This window comes from Pangasianodon hypophthalmus, chromosome 3, assembly GCF_027358585.1.
Source record: "Pangasianodon hypophthalmus isolate fPanHyp1 chromosome 3, fPanHyp1.pri, whole genome shotgun sequence".
NCBI classification, from domain to species: Eukaryota; Metazoa; Chordata; class Actinopteri; order Siluriformes; family Pangasiidae; genus Pangasianodon; species Pangasianodon hypophthalmus.
Window position 1 is genome coordinate 15,765,216 of NC_069712.1, and position 15,165 is coordinate 15,780,380.

The following is a 15,165-nucleotide window of genomic DNA, read 5'->3' on the forward strand; positions in this document are numbered from 1 at the left end:
TTCTTAGTTGCTCCTAAATTAGGATTGTCCTTTTGGGACTATGAATTACTATGAAGTAGGGCTAGTGTGCTTATAATACATGATTCAACAATCAAAGGATAGAAACCACACATTCGTAGATAAATGTCTTGCATATATCTTCGTTAACAGGGACATGACAATATAAGCCTGTCTCTGTCTGAGCTGTGAGCAATAATGGTATTAAATTACTATTACAAATAACTGATTTGTTTGTCTTTTTAATCAGTATTCCAGTATCATATTGGGTGTTGTTGGTATGCAGTCCTTACTGCTTCTAGGGCCTCTTGGCACAGTGGATCAAGCCGCCCATCACCTCCTAGTGAAACAAGAACTTGTCAGATACATTCAGTATATAGTATAAACTCCACATACACTATATGGCCAAAAGTATGTGGAAACCTGACCATCACATATGTGGGTCTTCCCCAAATTGTTGCCACAAAGTTGGAAGCACAGAACTATTTAAAATGTTTTTGTATGCTGTAGAGGATTTCCCTTCCCTCTATCTAATGGGCCCAGACATGTTCCAGCATGACAATGCCCCTGTGCACAAAGCGAAGTCCATGCAGACATGATCTGCCAAGGTTGGATTGGGAGAACTTGAGTGGCCTGCATAGAACCCTGACCTCAACTCCACTGAACACCTTGGGGATAAACTGGAATGCTGACTACATTGCAGCCTTTCTCACCCGACATCAGTGTCTAACCTCTCTAATGCTCTTGTGGCTGAATGAGCACAAATCCCCACAGCCATGCTCCAGAATCTAAGGGAAAGCCTTCCCAGAAGACTATAACAGCAAAGGGGGGCTAAATCTGGAATACGATGTTCAAAAAGCACATATGGTCAGGTGACCACATACTTTTGGCCATAATATAGATAATTCATATTATTCATTCATTCATAATTCTCATAATTAGATTAGTAAATAAATGCACATATTCAAACAATTCTGATGAGTCAATAATCAAGAAATGCCATAATGCTAATTGAAAGAGATTTGATCACAGAATTGAACAACTAAGGGACAACACAAGGGGGCCAGTGGGAATTTGATTAGATTCATGAACCCATTAGAGAACAGTTAAATGAAACATCCACGGCAGTGCAGCATTCCGGTTCAATCCTGAGCTTGGGTTACTGTCTATATGAAGTTTTGCATGATCGTGTTTTTCCTCTAGGTTCTCTAGCTTTCTCTCACCTCCAAAAAACATACCTGCACTAACTGGCAACTGGCAATTCTAAACTGCCCCAAGTGTAAAGGAGTATGTTAATGTTTGTGTGCATGGTGCCCACTTATGGACTGGTGTCTCATTTAGGGTGTATTCCCGCCTCATGCTTAGTGTTCCCGGGATAGGCTGCAGGTTCACCATGACCCTGACCAAGATAATGTGGTAACGGAAGATGAATAAATGAATCAATCAAAATGAGTCCCCTCCAAAAGTATTGGAACAGCAAGGCCAATTTGGTTTTTTGTTTTTGCTGAAGACATTTGGGTTTGCGAACAAAAGATGAATATGAGATGATAGATCAGAATTTCAGCTTTGATTTCCTGATACTTAAATCTAGATGTGTTAAACAACTTAGAAAATAGCACCTTTTGTTTGAACCAACCCATTTTTAAGTGATCAAAAATATTGTAACATTTGACTGACAGGTGTTTCTTGTTGCCCAAGTGTACCCTGTTAGATTTTTTGTTTAAACAATTAATAGCTCTGAATGTCTATTCTTGGTTTGAGACCTGGTTTTCACCTGTGAAGACTGCATTTGTTGTTAAAAAGGATAAACCAACATGAAGACCAGAGAGCTGTCTTTGGGAGAACAGCAAACTAGTTTAAAACTAGTTAAAACCTGACTGTATCTGTGTGGGTTTTTTTTTTGGATAAGTGTCTACTTTTACACCAGTTGCAGAACTGCTTATATGTAAATATACAGTAGGTACATAAATGTGGTTCCTAAAGCACTGCAGCAGACTGTAGTAGTGTTGTAGTGATTTTCCTTTTTTTCTCATTATTGATACTGAGTTTTTATTACCAAACTCCAGTTTGTTGATGTCGCACTGATAGACGCTTTCTCCATGAACCACCAGCTCCACCTGGTTCCAGTCAGGTGCTTCCTCAAGAACACACACGTAGCCACAGTCTCTCAGAACCGCTAATTGGAAAAAAAAAAAAAAACCAAAACAAAACAAAACAAAACAGAGACAGACAAACCCATTTTATTTGCCAGTGTAAGCTCTGATGTTGTACACTGTGTTGTACCTTTATTTCCCCAGAGTTAATTTCACCAGAGAGGCAGCTAGCATTAACCACGCATTAGCCAAAAGTCGAATGAACCTTGCAGGCCTTCTAGGCGGAATGTCTTGTGATGAACAACTCCACACGATTCGTAAGGGCCATATCGAATAGTGACCAGTGAAGACATCGGGCATAATCTCAGTTTTCTGAGCCGAAACCTCAAAAACACCAACACACTGTGCTGTGTTGACGAACTCACAGCAGCGCGCCTTGGCTGTGTGGCCACTGGTGCGGTTTCCCTAGCAACAGGCTGTCACGAGACTACATAAACCGGACACAACCGGCCTTCAGAAACTAGCTAAGAGGGGAAAGGCTGAAACCTGAATGTCTTCACTGCTCCCTATATAAGTGCACTACATAGGGTATGAAATAATTGCTTCTACACCCTAGGTCGTGAACGATCTACCCAACTGAGCCATTTGGGATTCAGGCAACGACACATTCTCATATGCTTTCCTTAGACTGCGGGTAAGTTTCACTACAGTTTAAATTCAGCAAAATAAGTTATCTATAGGCCTACTGATTATTGAGTTATAGAGGTTTGAATTAAACCCATTTCATTCATGCGACTAGTCAAATAGGCTAAGTATTAAAAATAATACAAATAAATATAAATATATGTGATAATGGTAGATTGTGATTTCCTGTGACAAAATACAACACTGAGGCAGTTACTGAAAGTGAGTGAGTGAGAATACATATGAAAAACAAGGTTAGAAAACAAAGAGAAATTAGTGAGCAGTCTGTCGATCCTACTGCTGCAGAACCAGACTTTCACTGCTGGTTTGGAGATGGTGAAATGAATTGCTCAGGTTTATTTATTTTAAAAAATGAAGATGAAGCTCACTCTGTCTGAGTGTATGTGTGGTGACTGATAACCTATATTCCTTACATTTTGTGTATTCTTGCTATTAATGTGTGTTATTTTTCTACCTGTAAATTAGCCTTCTATTTGTGGGGTCGTTGTTCTTCCTACATCTATAATGGACTTGTTTCTGGTCAGTTGTTAGACATTCAATTATGCATCACTATCAGCTATTTAGGTCTTATTGTAAGTGATTTTAAATAAATGTATATGCCAATTTCATAAGTGCAATTGCTGTACATGTTAATGTAAAGTTCACTAGGGCTATAGAATCTCAAAATACAAAGTGCAAAAGTGATTACTTACTGCTCCACACATTTTGAGGTCTAATTCTTCATAATTTTATTCATTTGTTAAAATGTTAAGTTTCACATGAAAAATAAAAATATAAAAATAACTTTGTACTTTGTAAAACAAAGCAGGTTAAATACATGGTGATTCACAAATAACACTTCGACAAGTATAACAAAAGTCTTTAGTAACTGAGCCACTACCAGTAATGAGTTTACAATATAAATAAGGTGCTTAAAATACTCAATACTACTTTGGAAACATTACGTTTTTTTTTCAAGATTTCATGTTCTCTCACTGGCTAATTAATAACTGTAAACAAATTCAATAACAATACAGATACAACACATTTTAGATAGATCTCCACATAGACTTTTAGAATAATATATTTGGACATATGATTAACCTTATATCTTACTTTATTTCTGTAAAAAATAGTTGTCATCATTTTATAATACTATTTTATTAATATTCTTTATAATTGTTTAACTTCATCCTTGTCCAATCTTTGACACGATACATTTTGGAAATATATTTATAGATATTGTCACAATTTGTGAAGTTCGACATTATGTAAGAAATAAACATAACTATTGAATTCCTCATACAATAACAAATACCATTTGACAGACTCACAGACACACTGAAATGTTATTCTGCAAATACATGCAGATATTTGTTCTCGTGTTGTCATGGTTAGAGACACGGTTGAGACAGTCCTGTTTCAGTACAGTTTTTTCAGTTAGCTTTTCGCATTGGTGTAATCAGAGCTTTGCCATTTACTTTGAACCGAACTTAAAAGACAAATGCTTACATACAAATGTTCACTTGCTGACCGCAACATTAAATATGAAGAATTTCAATCATTAGGTATTTTTTTTAGAAAGCGTGTCCTTGACCAGCTCTGGCATTAGTAACTGTGAGAATGGGGCACTACATGTACTTTACATATTTAGGGGGTGATGGTATACAAATATGGCACAGGTACAAGTAAATTTGAAACCTTTACTCTTATGGCACTCTGGAATAGATAATAAAGTCACACAAAGGTGCAACCTTAGATTAAGCTACAAGTCTTTTAAAACAACATAAATTTTATGGCCAAAAGTATGTGGACAACTGACCTTCACACCCACATTTCGGCCTTCCCAACCTGTTGCCACAAAGTTGGAGACACACAATTGTTTAGAATGTCTCTGTATGCTGTAGCATTACAAATTCCCTTCACTGGAACTAAGAAGCCGAAACCAAATCAAACCAAATGTTCCAGCATGACAATGTTCCTGTGCAAAAAAACGAGGTCCATGAAGACACAGTTTGCCAAGGCTAAAGTGGAAGAACTCGAGTGGTCTGCACAGAGCCCTGACCTCAACACCACTGAACACTTTTGGGATGAGCTGGAATGCCAACTGCGCCCCAGGCCTCCACGCCCAACATGATTGCCTGACCTCACTAATGTTCTTTTGGCTGAATGGACAAATCCCTACAGTCACACTCCAAAATCTAATGGAAAGCTTTCCCAGAAGAGTGGAGGTAATTACAATAACAAAGGGGGACTAATTCTGAAATAGGATGTTCAAAAAGCGCAAGGGTGTGATGCTCAGGTGTCCACAAACCTTTGGCCATATAGTGCAACTCATTTTCTTAAACACAACAAACAAATCTTCTCTTACATTTTCACCTAACCAAATATTTTAATGGCAGCACTTATATAGTAGGGTCATGTAATTTAATGTATAAACACCATGAAAACAACAGATTCTTGATATGGTCCCATCACTAGTACATACAGTATAATTCAATTTTAGTTTATACAATCTGTATTAAAGCCTCTGTTCATTTTCCTCCAATTTGGGCACTTGCCAATTCTCACTCACTAGCCAGCTCTCCTTTATCACACAACATGGACCAACTGTAGAGGGTGAAGGCTAGCGTGTGCTTCCTCTGACATACATGAAGACCGCCAACTGCATCTTTTCAAACTGCTGCTTGTGCTACATCACAGTAAAGCTGGGAGGAAAGCGTTATCTACTCTCTTCCACACACAATGACCTCACAGACACCTACCATTGGTTAGTGTCACTCTGATTGACAGAGGAGAGAGAGAAATGCCATCCCTCTCACCCCGATAGCATGGCCAAGTTTGTTTTCTTGGACTCCCAAACAACATCCTGGCATCATCAGGATTTGACCTTGCAATCCGCTGATGTTAGGGTAAATACTTTCTAACAATCTGGAATTCTTGTTTAGTCTTTTTATCTAGTCTTTGTAGTAGTACAAAACTCACAGCTTGTTTTTTGGCACCACAAAAATCTTTTGTATTATGTTACACACACATTAATATTTTATCTACCGCATAATAATAGTATATTAGTCTTTGGAGTTTTGGACACAATAGCTAAATTACACTACTCATCTTATGGTAGAATAAAAGTTAATAATTCGGATGGAAACCCCTGGTGGGCATTTACTTCTCAGATACACTCCTATGGGTTCTTCCTTCAGGGAGAACACTTAAAGGTCCTCTATGGCCCCTACAACAGTGTGTTTCCCTGCCAGAAAGGGTTCCAAGTAGAATTCTTTTCAGAAGCTAAAAACCCTTAATTATCCAATGAACCCTTAAAGAATCCTTGAAGGACCCATTTATAAGCGTGTATATTATGACTTTCCTCTATCCCTCACAGCTTCATTGGCCTCTTCAGTCCTGTCTCTGGTGTTATAATGCTTGGCTTGAGTGTTACACAGATCCTGCATCTCCCCCAGGCACTCCACCAGAGCTTTCACAAACATGTCTGAAGAGGTCTCGGGGCTGTCACAGAAACTGGACACACAGAAAATGATGTGGTCCGACTGGGGATTGTAGCAGGCTCCATAGCCATTAGGGACCACGGGGCCATAGCAGCAAAACATCTCCACAGTCGTAGGAACCTGAGTGCAGAGATCACACTGTTACCATGTGTCTAGAGTTGTCTAGTTATCATTTGGTGTAATAGTTCATTGTGGATACCTCATTAAGCTCTGTGGAATTATTTGAATACAACTTTTGGATAGGTTTCTCAGCTGTTGATTTAAAATGACATAATTTATGGAGAGTAAATGTCCCTTTCTTATTTATTCCCTGTAGTTAGCATTTAATGTACCTGACTTGTGGAGAGGATGAATTGGTTGCTGATGATGTAGGTCTCATCTGTGAAAATCTCTGGCTTCTCCAGGTTGAGCTCCTTAGAGATTTCTCGCAGTCCAAGTAAGTGATTGTCTATTGCCATCCCTGTAATAGCCTGGACAAGTAAACAGTTTGTATGAATAAGAGAACTATACTGAGGCATAACTACATCATGATAGGATATACTCTGATTGCATTAAGATGGGAAGTTGATCAGCATCCTCAGTTTTAATTACCAGTATTGTATAATTGGTTTGGGCCTTAATAGCATCACATAACTTCTCCATCTTCTCAGCATCCTACATAAAGAAAAAAATATAGTGACATGATGTAAATGATGTTAATAAATAATGAATGAGGTTTAACAATTATCTTTTCTGTTGACAATTTTATACAGGATATACATACAGTGTAGTGTAAAAAGGCACACAGAGACATTTGTTAACACCAAATATGTAAGTAAATTCAATTTTTGTTTAGACAAACACTAATAGTAAATTTAAAGCTAAAGTGCAGAGGATTATTGAATCAGGGACTATCAGGGGCAGAGCTATCAGGGCAGAGCTAACTGGCAAATGGTAGTTAAAAGACAAGCTCATGTTGAAAGTAAGATGTTTTGCTCTTTTACATAATACTCAGCAAACGTCACTGTCATGTTAATGGATACATTAAAGTTTTTATTTTTCTAACTCTTCTGTAATACGATAATGGCAACAGTACATGAGTACACCACTGGTGTCCTTACTATTTAGGCAGTTCACTTCACAATAACATATTTTTTACCAAAGAGGATCAAATTTTAAAATCTAACCTCCAGCATCTATAAAAAGGTAGCTGGAAAATAAATAATATACTATAGGAAAAACTAAAAATGTACTAAATATTATCATCTACAACACATTTTAGTGCATGCTGTTACAACTTTAAGTTACAATCTAAATATTACTGATCCTTTGACTGAGAATAAGGATTAAAATATGATAATGCAGATACATGATTATGTCAACTAACAGAGACTAACCTCTGTGAGAAATCTGAAATTTGTATGGAAACTTATGATTGTGGAATCCAATGATAAAACACAATCAACTTAAGTAATCTTGATCAGCTCCTTTAATAGTATCAGGCCTAATCACCTACCATCAGACTGGACTTTTTATCAGTCATGGCTTTCACAAATTCCAAGGCCTCAGCGGTAGAAGAGCGAATGTTTTCCACTCGACCCTGCTGGAAGCGGCGGATTGATGCACTCTCATAGGTTGGCACAGGTCTTCCATGACATCTGGGCAAAGGGTAGATATGTTTGCTATGAAGTGTCTTGTTGTGTTGAATATTATCCATGTATTGTGAGGTAGGAAACAGGAAACTGACCTGTAAAATGCAAACTGCAGAGCCACTTGTATGTAAGCGTCAGGACTCATTTTTTGTTTCTTGATGAACTCTTTACCATAACTGCTGAACTTGTGGACATTCATGTCTAGATTTTTGACAAGCCTAAATAGGATGCTTTGAGTTAAGTACAGCAAGTTTTATTTAGAAAGGAGTCCCCCCCCCCCCCCCCCCCCCCCCACACACACACACACACACACAAACATACACAGTATATTACTTAGGAAAAATAAGTGTAATGTTGGCTTGCCGCTGTAATTTGTCTGCTGAAGAGCTGAGGAATTTTTGGATTTCTGGAGAACATTTCCAGTGCAGGTGCCTTGGAGATGGCAACTCACTCACACTTGCTGCTCGCACCAACTTTGAAGGGCTGCCTCTCCTAAAAGTAATCCAAACATACCCAAGTATAGACTTCTCCATTACGCTAGAGGTAAACATAATTCAGAATTTAGCAATGTCTGGCTCTCAATTCCAAACTCTCCAAATTACGAGTTAATTACACGGCTAGCATGACAATGCCCCTGTGCCCAAAGTGAGGTCCATGAAGACATGGTTTAGCAAAGTTGGATTGGAAGAACTTGAGTGGCCTGCACAGAACCCTGACCTCAACCCCACTGAACACTTTTGGGATAAACTGGAATGCTGTCTACGTCCCAGGCCTTCTCACCAGACATCGGTGTCTGACTTCACTAATGTGCTTGTGGCTGAATGAGCACAAATCCCCACAGCCACACTCCAAAATCTAGTGAAAAGCCTTCCCATAAGACTGAAGGTTAATATAACAGCAAAGAGGAACTAAATCTGGAATATGATGTTCAACAATCACATATGGTCAGGTGGCCACATACCTTCGGCCATATATAGTGTAGATACAGTCATTTTGTCTAATATATTCATAAATCTTAATGGCAGGTTTTGTGCATATTTTATAATTCTATATAAACTCAAATATTTTGATAAGCAGGCAACCCTGACTATAGGCACAAATCAATATATGTAGGGGACACTGCATAAGTGGGTTAGATGCAACAACAACAACAAAAATCTAGCAACCTTAAAAACCTGCTCAGACATAGATTGGTAAATAAGTGCAAATATCCAAACTATTCTGCTGACTCAGTAATCACACATATTGGTGTGATGGTCAGATGTCAATAAACTTTTGGCCATATAGTGTATTAGAATACAAACAGAAGTAATACATAGACAGGGGTACTCAAACGGGAACCTATGTATGAGAGTATAGGTTAAGGAGACAATAAAAGCTTAGTGTGTAGTCACTGACAATGAGTTGTATGAGAATGTATGTATAATATGTGAGCTGTATTGAATAAGCAAGATATAAAACAGATTTAAAAGATTTTAAAGTATATAAAATATATAATTTTCTATCTGCTTGTCATAATTTGGATGCCTCAAAATCCTAAATGCATTGCTATTGTCATGCATTGTTTTTCATTCATATAACGAAGAATGGATGATGGTAAATTTAAATAAAATAAATAACTTACATGTACTTCAGTAAATATTCTGTGCACTGGACCAGCACGATTCCCTCAAAGGCTGAATGTTCGCAAACAACACCACAGCACCCGTCTGCACCTACTATAAACTGAGATTCACCGATTAACTGCAGATGTAAACCAAACTTTAAATTATTACATGTAGTTGGGCAAAATTTAATGTTGATGCTTTACCTGCATGGGCTTGTCATACCAGCGGTTTCCTCCATTCTTGTCCTCCCCTCTTCCATGGAGCATCATCATGGCTCGGTTTGTGTCACTCAGATCCATGCCACATGGTTCATCCAAGCACACCAAACACAGGCAACGCTCAATCATATCCAGAGAGTCCCTGTTGGTAGAATCTGCAGCAGATGCGTTTATTCAGCAGACTTCGGTATCTAAGTGACCTTGTGGTAAATTTGGAATTTTTGGTAAATTTGGAATAGCATGATTATGTTTTCCAATTAAAGCAGGTTTTCTTTTAGTGTTCACTCATTGCTCCAATTAATTGCATAGGTAAACAAATCCAAGTCTAGGCCTGTCATCCTGAAAAAATACACAATGTGGCAATGTTCATTTGAACAAGTAATTGGGAAGTTTTCTTTGATGTCAGCTCTAATCCAAATCATTTATATTCATATTTCTGTTTTATTCGAAATTCTCACTATATTTTCATGGGAAAATTCCTGATCTCAAAATGTTGGACTGCAAGATACATTCAACCTCAAATGGCATCTGACCTTTAATGAGAGCACTACGAGCTTCTGCCCACTCGGTCCGCCCATCTGAGGTGAGCAGTCCAATAGGAGGGAAGTTTTCCTCCTTGCTCTCAGCCATCTTCATTATCTTCTGCAGCTGAGTGAACAGATCTTTCTCATTGAGCCTCCGGAAGTTGATGACCACATCAAGAACAAAAAACTAGGGAAATAACGTCATAAATTTACATTATTATTTTATTAATTTATAGCCTGGCCATAGACTGTACATAACACTATACAATAACAGCCATTTTGAGTGGAAGAACAGCTGCCTAATGAGTGACTGTAACTTTTATGACATTAAAATGGATTGTCTTGTACATAATTAAAAACAGCTCAAGCATAAAGATGATTAACAACAATCCTCATTAAGTCAATAGTGAGCACCTGTTAGAGGGCCTTACTTATTAATTATGTTGTAGAACAGAAAAAAAACTGCCCAAGAGAGTTGTCCATCACCTTTGTTATGGTCTCATTTAGACGCCTTGCCTCTGTGCCAGATCAGATCTAATTATGTGTAACAAATAAGTGAATCATCAAACAGAGCCTGATTCCCTTATGCATCTGCACTGGGGGTCCTACCTGGTTTTTACAGGCCACTATGATATGCTCTGGTTCTGGCATTACACAGCTCTTCTGCGCCACCAGGGTGTCTGTCTTTGGCCCGGGTAGGCGGTAGGAGTTGAAGAGCCTGTAGTACTGCTCCATACACAGTGGCGTGCCAGCTAATTGGCCGCGGGCAAAGTCCACTGGTAGGGCATGTCTGCAAATTATAACCAAAGCATATTATTTCAAAGAGCACTAGGGAACTTCTAGTGCATGTACAGGCCTGTTACCCAAGTTCTACTATTGGCAAGACCTACCCATCAATCAGACCCTTGTATTCTAATACACCTGAAATTAGATGAGCTGCAAATCTGTTGAAGAGAAACGAAAGGGTAAAAAATACAATTTAATACAAATTTAAAAACAGTATACAGTATATGAGAATAGATTATCTTTGTGCAGCAAGAAAACAAGTTTTGATTATGGGTTTTGGAGTTTGCAAGTGTTAGCAGACGTTTCGTGAGTGAGGCTTTAATCAAATGTCACATAATTGTGGGTTAATTTAATGCCCATTTTATGTAACATAACATGAGCTGTTATGATATGCAGACCTGATTTCCTAAAGCAGGAAGTATTATAAATTTGTTCTTATGTTGGATTTTATATCAAAAAGTTGCCATGATATAAGAAATCCACATCTTCTTCCCAAACCTTTGCAAAACTGAAAGCAACACAGTAAATATGAGGCTTGCTATTAATAGTATATGTAGGTATAAGCTAATATACTGTACAATATACTAATATACTAGTTTAATTTATTTGAACAGCTCCATATTTACTTTTCTCTTTGGTCTAATTTTGTGAAAAAGAAGCAGACTTTTTAAATGGCTTATTGTGAAGTAAATTTTTTAATGATTTTTAAATGCCAATTTAGGTTAAAACAACTCATCTTTTTATCTTTATAAAATTATGTTCTTGTTGCAGATCAATCCGAATAGACATAATCAGTTTTGCTAATGATGCAGACATCTAGATTATGATGGTAAGCTTGTTAAACAACTCCAGGCAAATTAAGACATGGGCATATTGTTGATTTATTTGCTTATCACACTAAGATACGTAATCTGCATATATTGATTATTATAAGGAACCTATATATACTCTATGACACTAGGGCTACCAATTCAGATAGCGGGAAGATGCAGTTTATATACTTGACAAGATTGCCCACTTCTTATGATGTTGCTAAAGTCTTCTACACACATACTTCAGTTCTTTATTTCTCTGAATGATTACTTGAGTGTCAAAAATAAACACAGTCCCCTCCGAAAGTACTGGAATGGCAAGGTCAGTTATTTAGTTTTTCTTTATAGTGAAGTCAGTTGGGTATTAGATCAAAAGATATGAGATGATAGATCAGAATTTCAGCTTTAATTTCCTGATATTAACATCTAGATTTTAAACAAAAGATGTTAAACCCTTTTCAAGTTATCAAAAATATAGGAACAGGTGACTGACAGGTGTTTCTTGTTGCCCTGGTGTGCCCTGGTAGTTTGATTGTTTAAACAATTAATAGCTCTGACTGTCTACTCTTGGTTTGAGGCCTGAGCTTCACCTGTGATGATTGCATTTGGTGTTAAAAAAGAATTAACCAACATGAAGACCAGAGAGCTGTCTATGGGAGAAGAGCAAGCCATTTTGAAACTGGGAAAATCAATCAGAGCCATTGCACAAGCACTGGGCATAGCCAATACAATGATTTGGAATGTCCTGAAAAAGAAAGAATCCACTGGTATACTAACAGCCAGGCATTGAACAGGTCAGCCAAGGAAAACAACAGCAGTTGATGATAGAAACATTGGGAGAGCTGTGAAGAAAAACCCAAAAACAACAGTCAGTGACATCACCAACAATCTCTACAGGGCAGGGGTGAAGGTATCACAATCCACATTTCGACAAAGACTTTGAGAGGAGAAATATAGAGGCCATACCGTAAGATACAAACCACTCATCAGCAGTAAGAATCAAATGGCCAGATTGGAATTAGCAAAGAAATACAGAGATGAGCCACAAAAGTTCTGGAACCAAGATGAACTTCTACCAAAGTGATAGAAAGAACAAAGTGTGGAGAAAGAAAGGATCTGATCTCAAACCCAAATGTCTTCAGTGTATAGCAAGAAAAAAAAAAAAAGAATCTGCCTTGCCGTTCCAATACTTTCAGAGGGGAATGTATGTACAAAACACTGTAGGTGTTTAGTGTTAGATTTAAAAAAAAATAAAATAGGGATAACAAGATCTGGATGTTCCATACCTGAGTACATCACCTGGAGTCCTGAAGTTCTGCTTTGGGAAGACCATAGCAGGGCTGGAGTTAACAGGTAGTGCTAATCTGTTATTCAAATACATATCTTCAACCCAGTAGTCATATACCTGAGAAAGAAAAATATATTTATACTTTTGTAATTACAAAGAGTTTACAAAATCTATATCTGCACAGTATCTGTACTTTAATGAGATAATACCCAGTTACACTTTTTTCAAAATATAGCATATAATATTTCACTGAAGAAAAATGAAGTACATTTCTCCAGAAATTTACCCAGTTAGCTTTAACCTCTCTTCTTTGCAGTAGTTTTCTCTGAAGTCTCTCTCCCACCCCACCAGGAGCTCCAAACTTCTCAATAATCGCCTTGGTCCTTCTGAACTGCTCTTCAGGGATCAGATGTCTCATGCATTTTAAATACATATCTAATGTTTGCTGTAATGCTGGGACAGGCAACTTAGGGAGGCCCTGAATGAGATAATGAGATTAGAGACAGAGTGTTAGTGAGAGAACAGAATTACTCATTTATATTTTTCAAGACATCAGAGAAAATATGCAACCTATGTATATCTTTTCATTCATTCAGGATCATTTAAATGATTGATTTAGGGCATTTTGTCACTGATTTACAAATGACATGTTTGATGGAATGCTCAAATAACTGAATTCTTCTGGTATTCCAGTTAAAAGTACAGTTCTGTCAGATCCGCTTAAGGATTTTTAAAACACCATCAGTTTTGTAATGCATGCTCTGAATGCTAGTTCAAATGAAATATTTTAAGTTGCACATTAAGGTTGCACAAAGTCCAGCACTATTTATATTCAAATAATTACTATTAGATAGTAATAAAAATACACTTTACACTGTGATCCCCTTGGTCCCTTGATGGCTTCCTCTCCAAAACCGGCATGCTCAAAGTTCCAGAGCTCAGTCAGACCAGAGGAAATGTCACACTTTCCCTCTTTGCCCTCAGGAAGAAATGAAGCCCCGAGGATTATCAGTGAAAGGGTTTTCCAGGCTGTACATTTTTCTTTTGATTAAAGCATATATAGCCATATTAGTAGCCTATACTTGGTAAAGAAACCTCCCTGAAGCGTTACTGCACAGTGGACTAGAGCTGAATAGATGTAAAATGAACCTAAAATACAATAAAGTTTTTCAGTGCTCTGTACTGTACTTACCAGAACTGCGCTGTCGTGTCTTGGAAAGCCTTAAAAACTTTATCCAAATTCATTTTCCCGCAGACGTCCTTTTCCTAGAGAGGAAAAGAGCTGTTCCTCTGTCGTGTCTTCTGAACCCTGTTTGCGCTACATGCATTGGAGTTCCACAGTCCGCTCGGGAAATATGCTCGAAGCTCCTCCCACCAACCTTCATGCGTCAAGTGCAATATTGGGCATCTGCGTGTGCGTCCGAACCCGCGCACTGTACCTGCTGTGTCAGAATAATACCACATACACTCTTTTACTCATTATGCAGTATGTATGTAGTTGGCTGCTTGAGGCCATTTTTTTCTGTATTTTCCATTCATATTATAAACGACTTGGCTTTGAGATGTCTCAAAGAGGGATATAGTGCTCCCAGCAATTAACGCAATTAATTCATTAATTCATTTCTTGGTATGTAATAGTGATTTTACTGAATACATTATTGCGTTTAGGATCATCTCTCTGAGTCAGCACTCAGGAAGTGAACGGCTTAAACTTTATATTAATTACTGAAAAAAATATTATGATTTCTTTCCTCACTGTTCATCAGACTATATCTGGTAATAATCTTGACAATGTTGGATGTGTTCCTAGTTGCTTAGTAGGGAATATCAGCACTTATTTACTTACTTTTCTTTATTTCAGTGTCAATTAATAGGTACAGAATAAACCACATTATTAATCGCATTATAATTTGTGCTGTATAAACTTGTATTAATGAATGTATTAACTGTGTGTGTGTGTGTGTGTGTGTGTGTGTGTGTGTTGGAAAACCCATCAGCGGTCCCGGTTCTTTTCTTTTA

The 15,165-nt window shown here is 37.7% G+C and overlaps 2 protein-coding genes across 2 annotated transcripts; both read right to left on the reverse strand.

Moving 5' to 3' along the window:
* Positions 1 to 223: 223 nt before the first annotated feature.
* Positions 224 to 2,619, reverse strand: c3h10orf53 (chromosome 3 C10orf53 homolog). The gene is made up of 3 exons (XM_026942915.3): positions 2,356 to 2,619; positions 2,054 to 2,173; positions 224 to 337 (listed from the first exon to the last, which is right to left on the reverse strand). Exons 1-3 carry the CDS (start codon positions 2,441 to 2,443, stop codon positions 258 to 260), a joined length of 288 nt encoding a protein of 95 aa, XP_026798716.3. The 5' UTR covers positions 2,444 to 2,619; the 3' UTR covers positions 224 to 257.
* A 314-nt stretch (positions 2,620 to 2,933) lies between these two features.
* chata (choline O-acetyltransferase a) lies at positions 2,934 to 14,763 on the reverse strand. Its single transcript, XM_026942590.3, has 15 exons — positions 14,339 to 14,763; positions 14,020 to 14,187; positions 13,433 to 13,624; positions 13,145 to 13,263; positions 11,151 to 11,204; positions 10,870 to 11,050; positions 10,270 to 10,447; positions 9,722 to 9,891; positions 9,536 to 9,636; positions 8,275 to 8,403; positions 8,007 to 8,129; positions 7,776 to 7,917; positions 6,872 to 6,934; positions 6,613 to 6,750; positions 2,934 to 6,400 (listed from the first exon to the last, which is right to left on the reverse strand). The coding sequence occupies exons 2-15, from the start codon at positions 14,065 to 14,067 to the stop codon at positions 6,131 to 6,133; spliced, it is 1,908 nt and encodes a 635-aa protein (XP_026798391.3). The 5' UTR covers positions 14,068 to 14,187; positions 14,339 to 14,763; the 3' UTR covers positions 2,934 to 6,130.
* Between the last annotated feature and the right edge of the window lie 402 nt (positions 14,764 to 15,165).

Bases quoted from the DNA above. Each gene is read 5' to 3' on its own strand.
- c3h10orf53 (XM_026942915.3), bottom strand. From the start codon at position 2,443: ATGTCTTCACTGGTCACTATTCGATATGGCCCTTACGAATCGTGTGGA. The intron at 2,174-2,355 runs GTTCATTCGACT...TTTTCCAATTAG, and splicing joins CCGCCTAGAAGGCCTGCAAG to CGGTTCTGAGAGACTGTGGC. The intron at 338-2,053 runs GTAATAAAAACT...TTGTTTCACTAG, and splicing joins CATCAACAAACTGGAGTTTG to GAGGTGATGGGCGGCTTGAT.
- chata (XM_026942590.3), bottom strand. From the start codon at position 14,067: ATGCCGGTTTTGGAGAGGAAGCCATCAAGGGACCAAGGGGATCACAGT. The intron at 10,448-10,869 runs GTAGGACCCCCA...TTATTTCCCTAG, and splicing joins TAGTGGCCTGTAAAAACCAG to TTTTTTGTTCTTGATGTGGT. The intron at 9,892-10,269 runs GTCAGATGCCAT...CATCTGCTGCAG, and splicing joins TCGTAGTGCTCTCATTAAAG to ATTCTACCAACAGGGACTCT.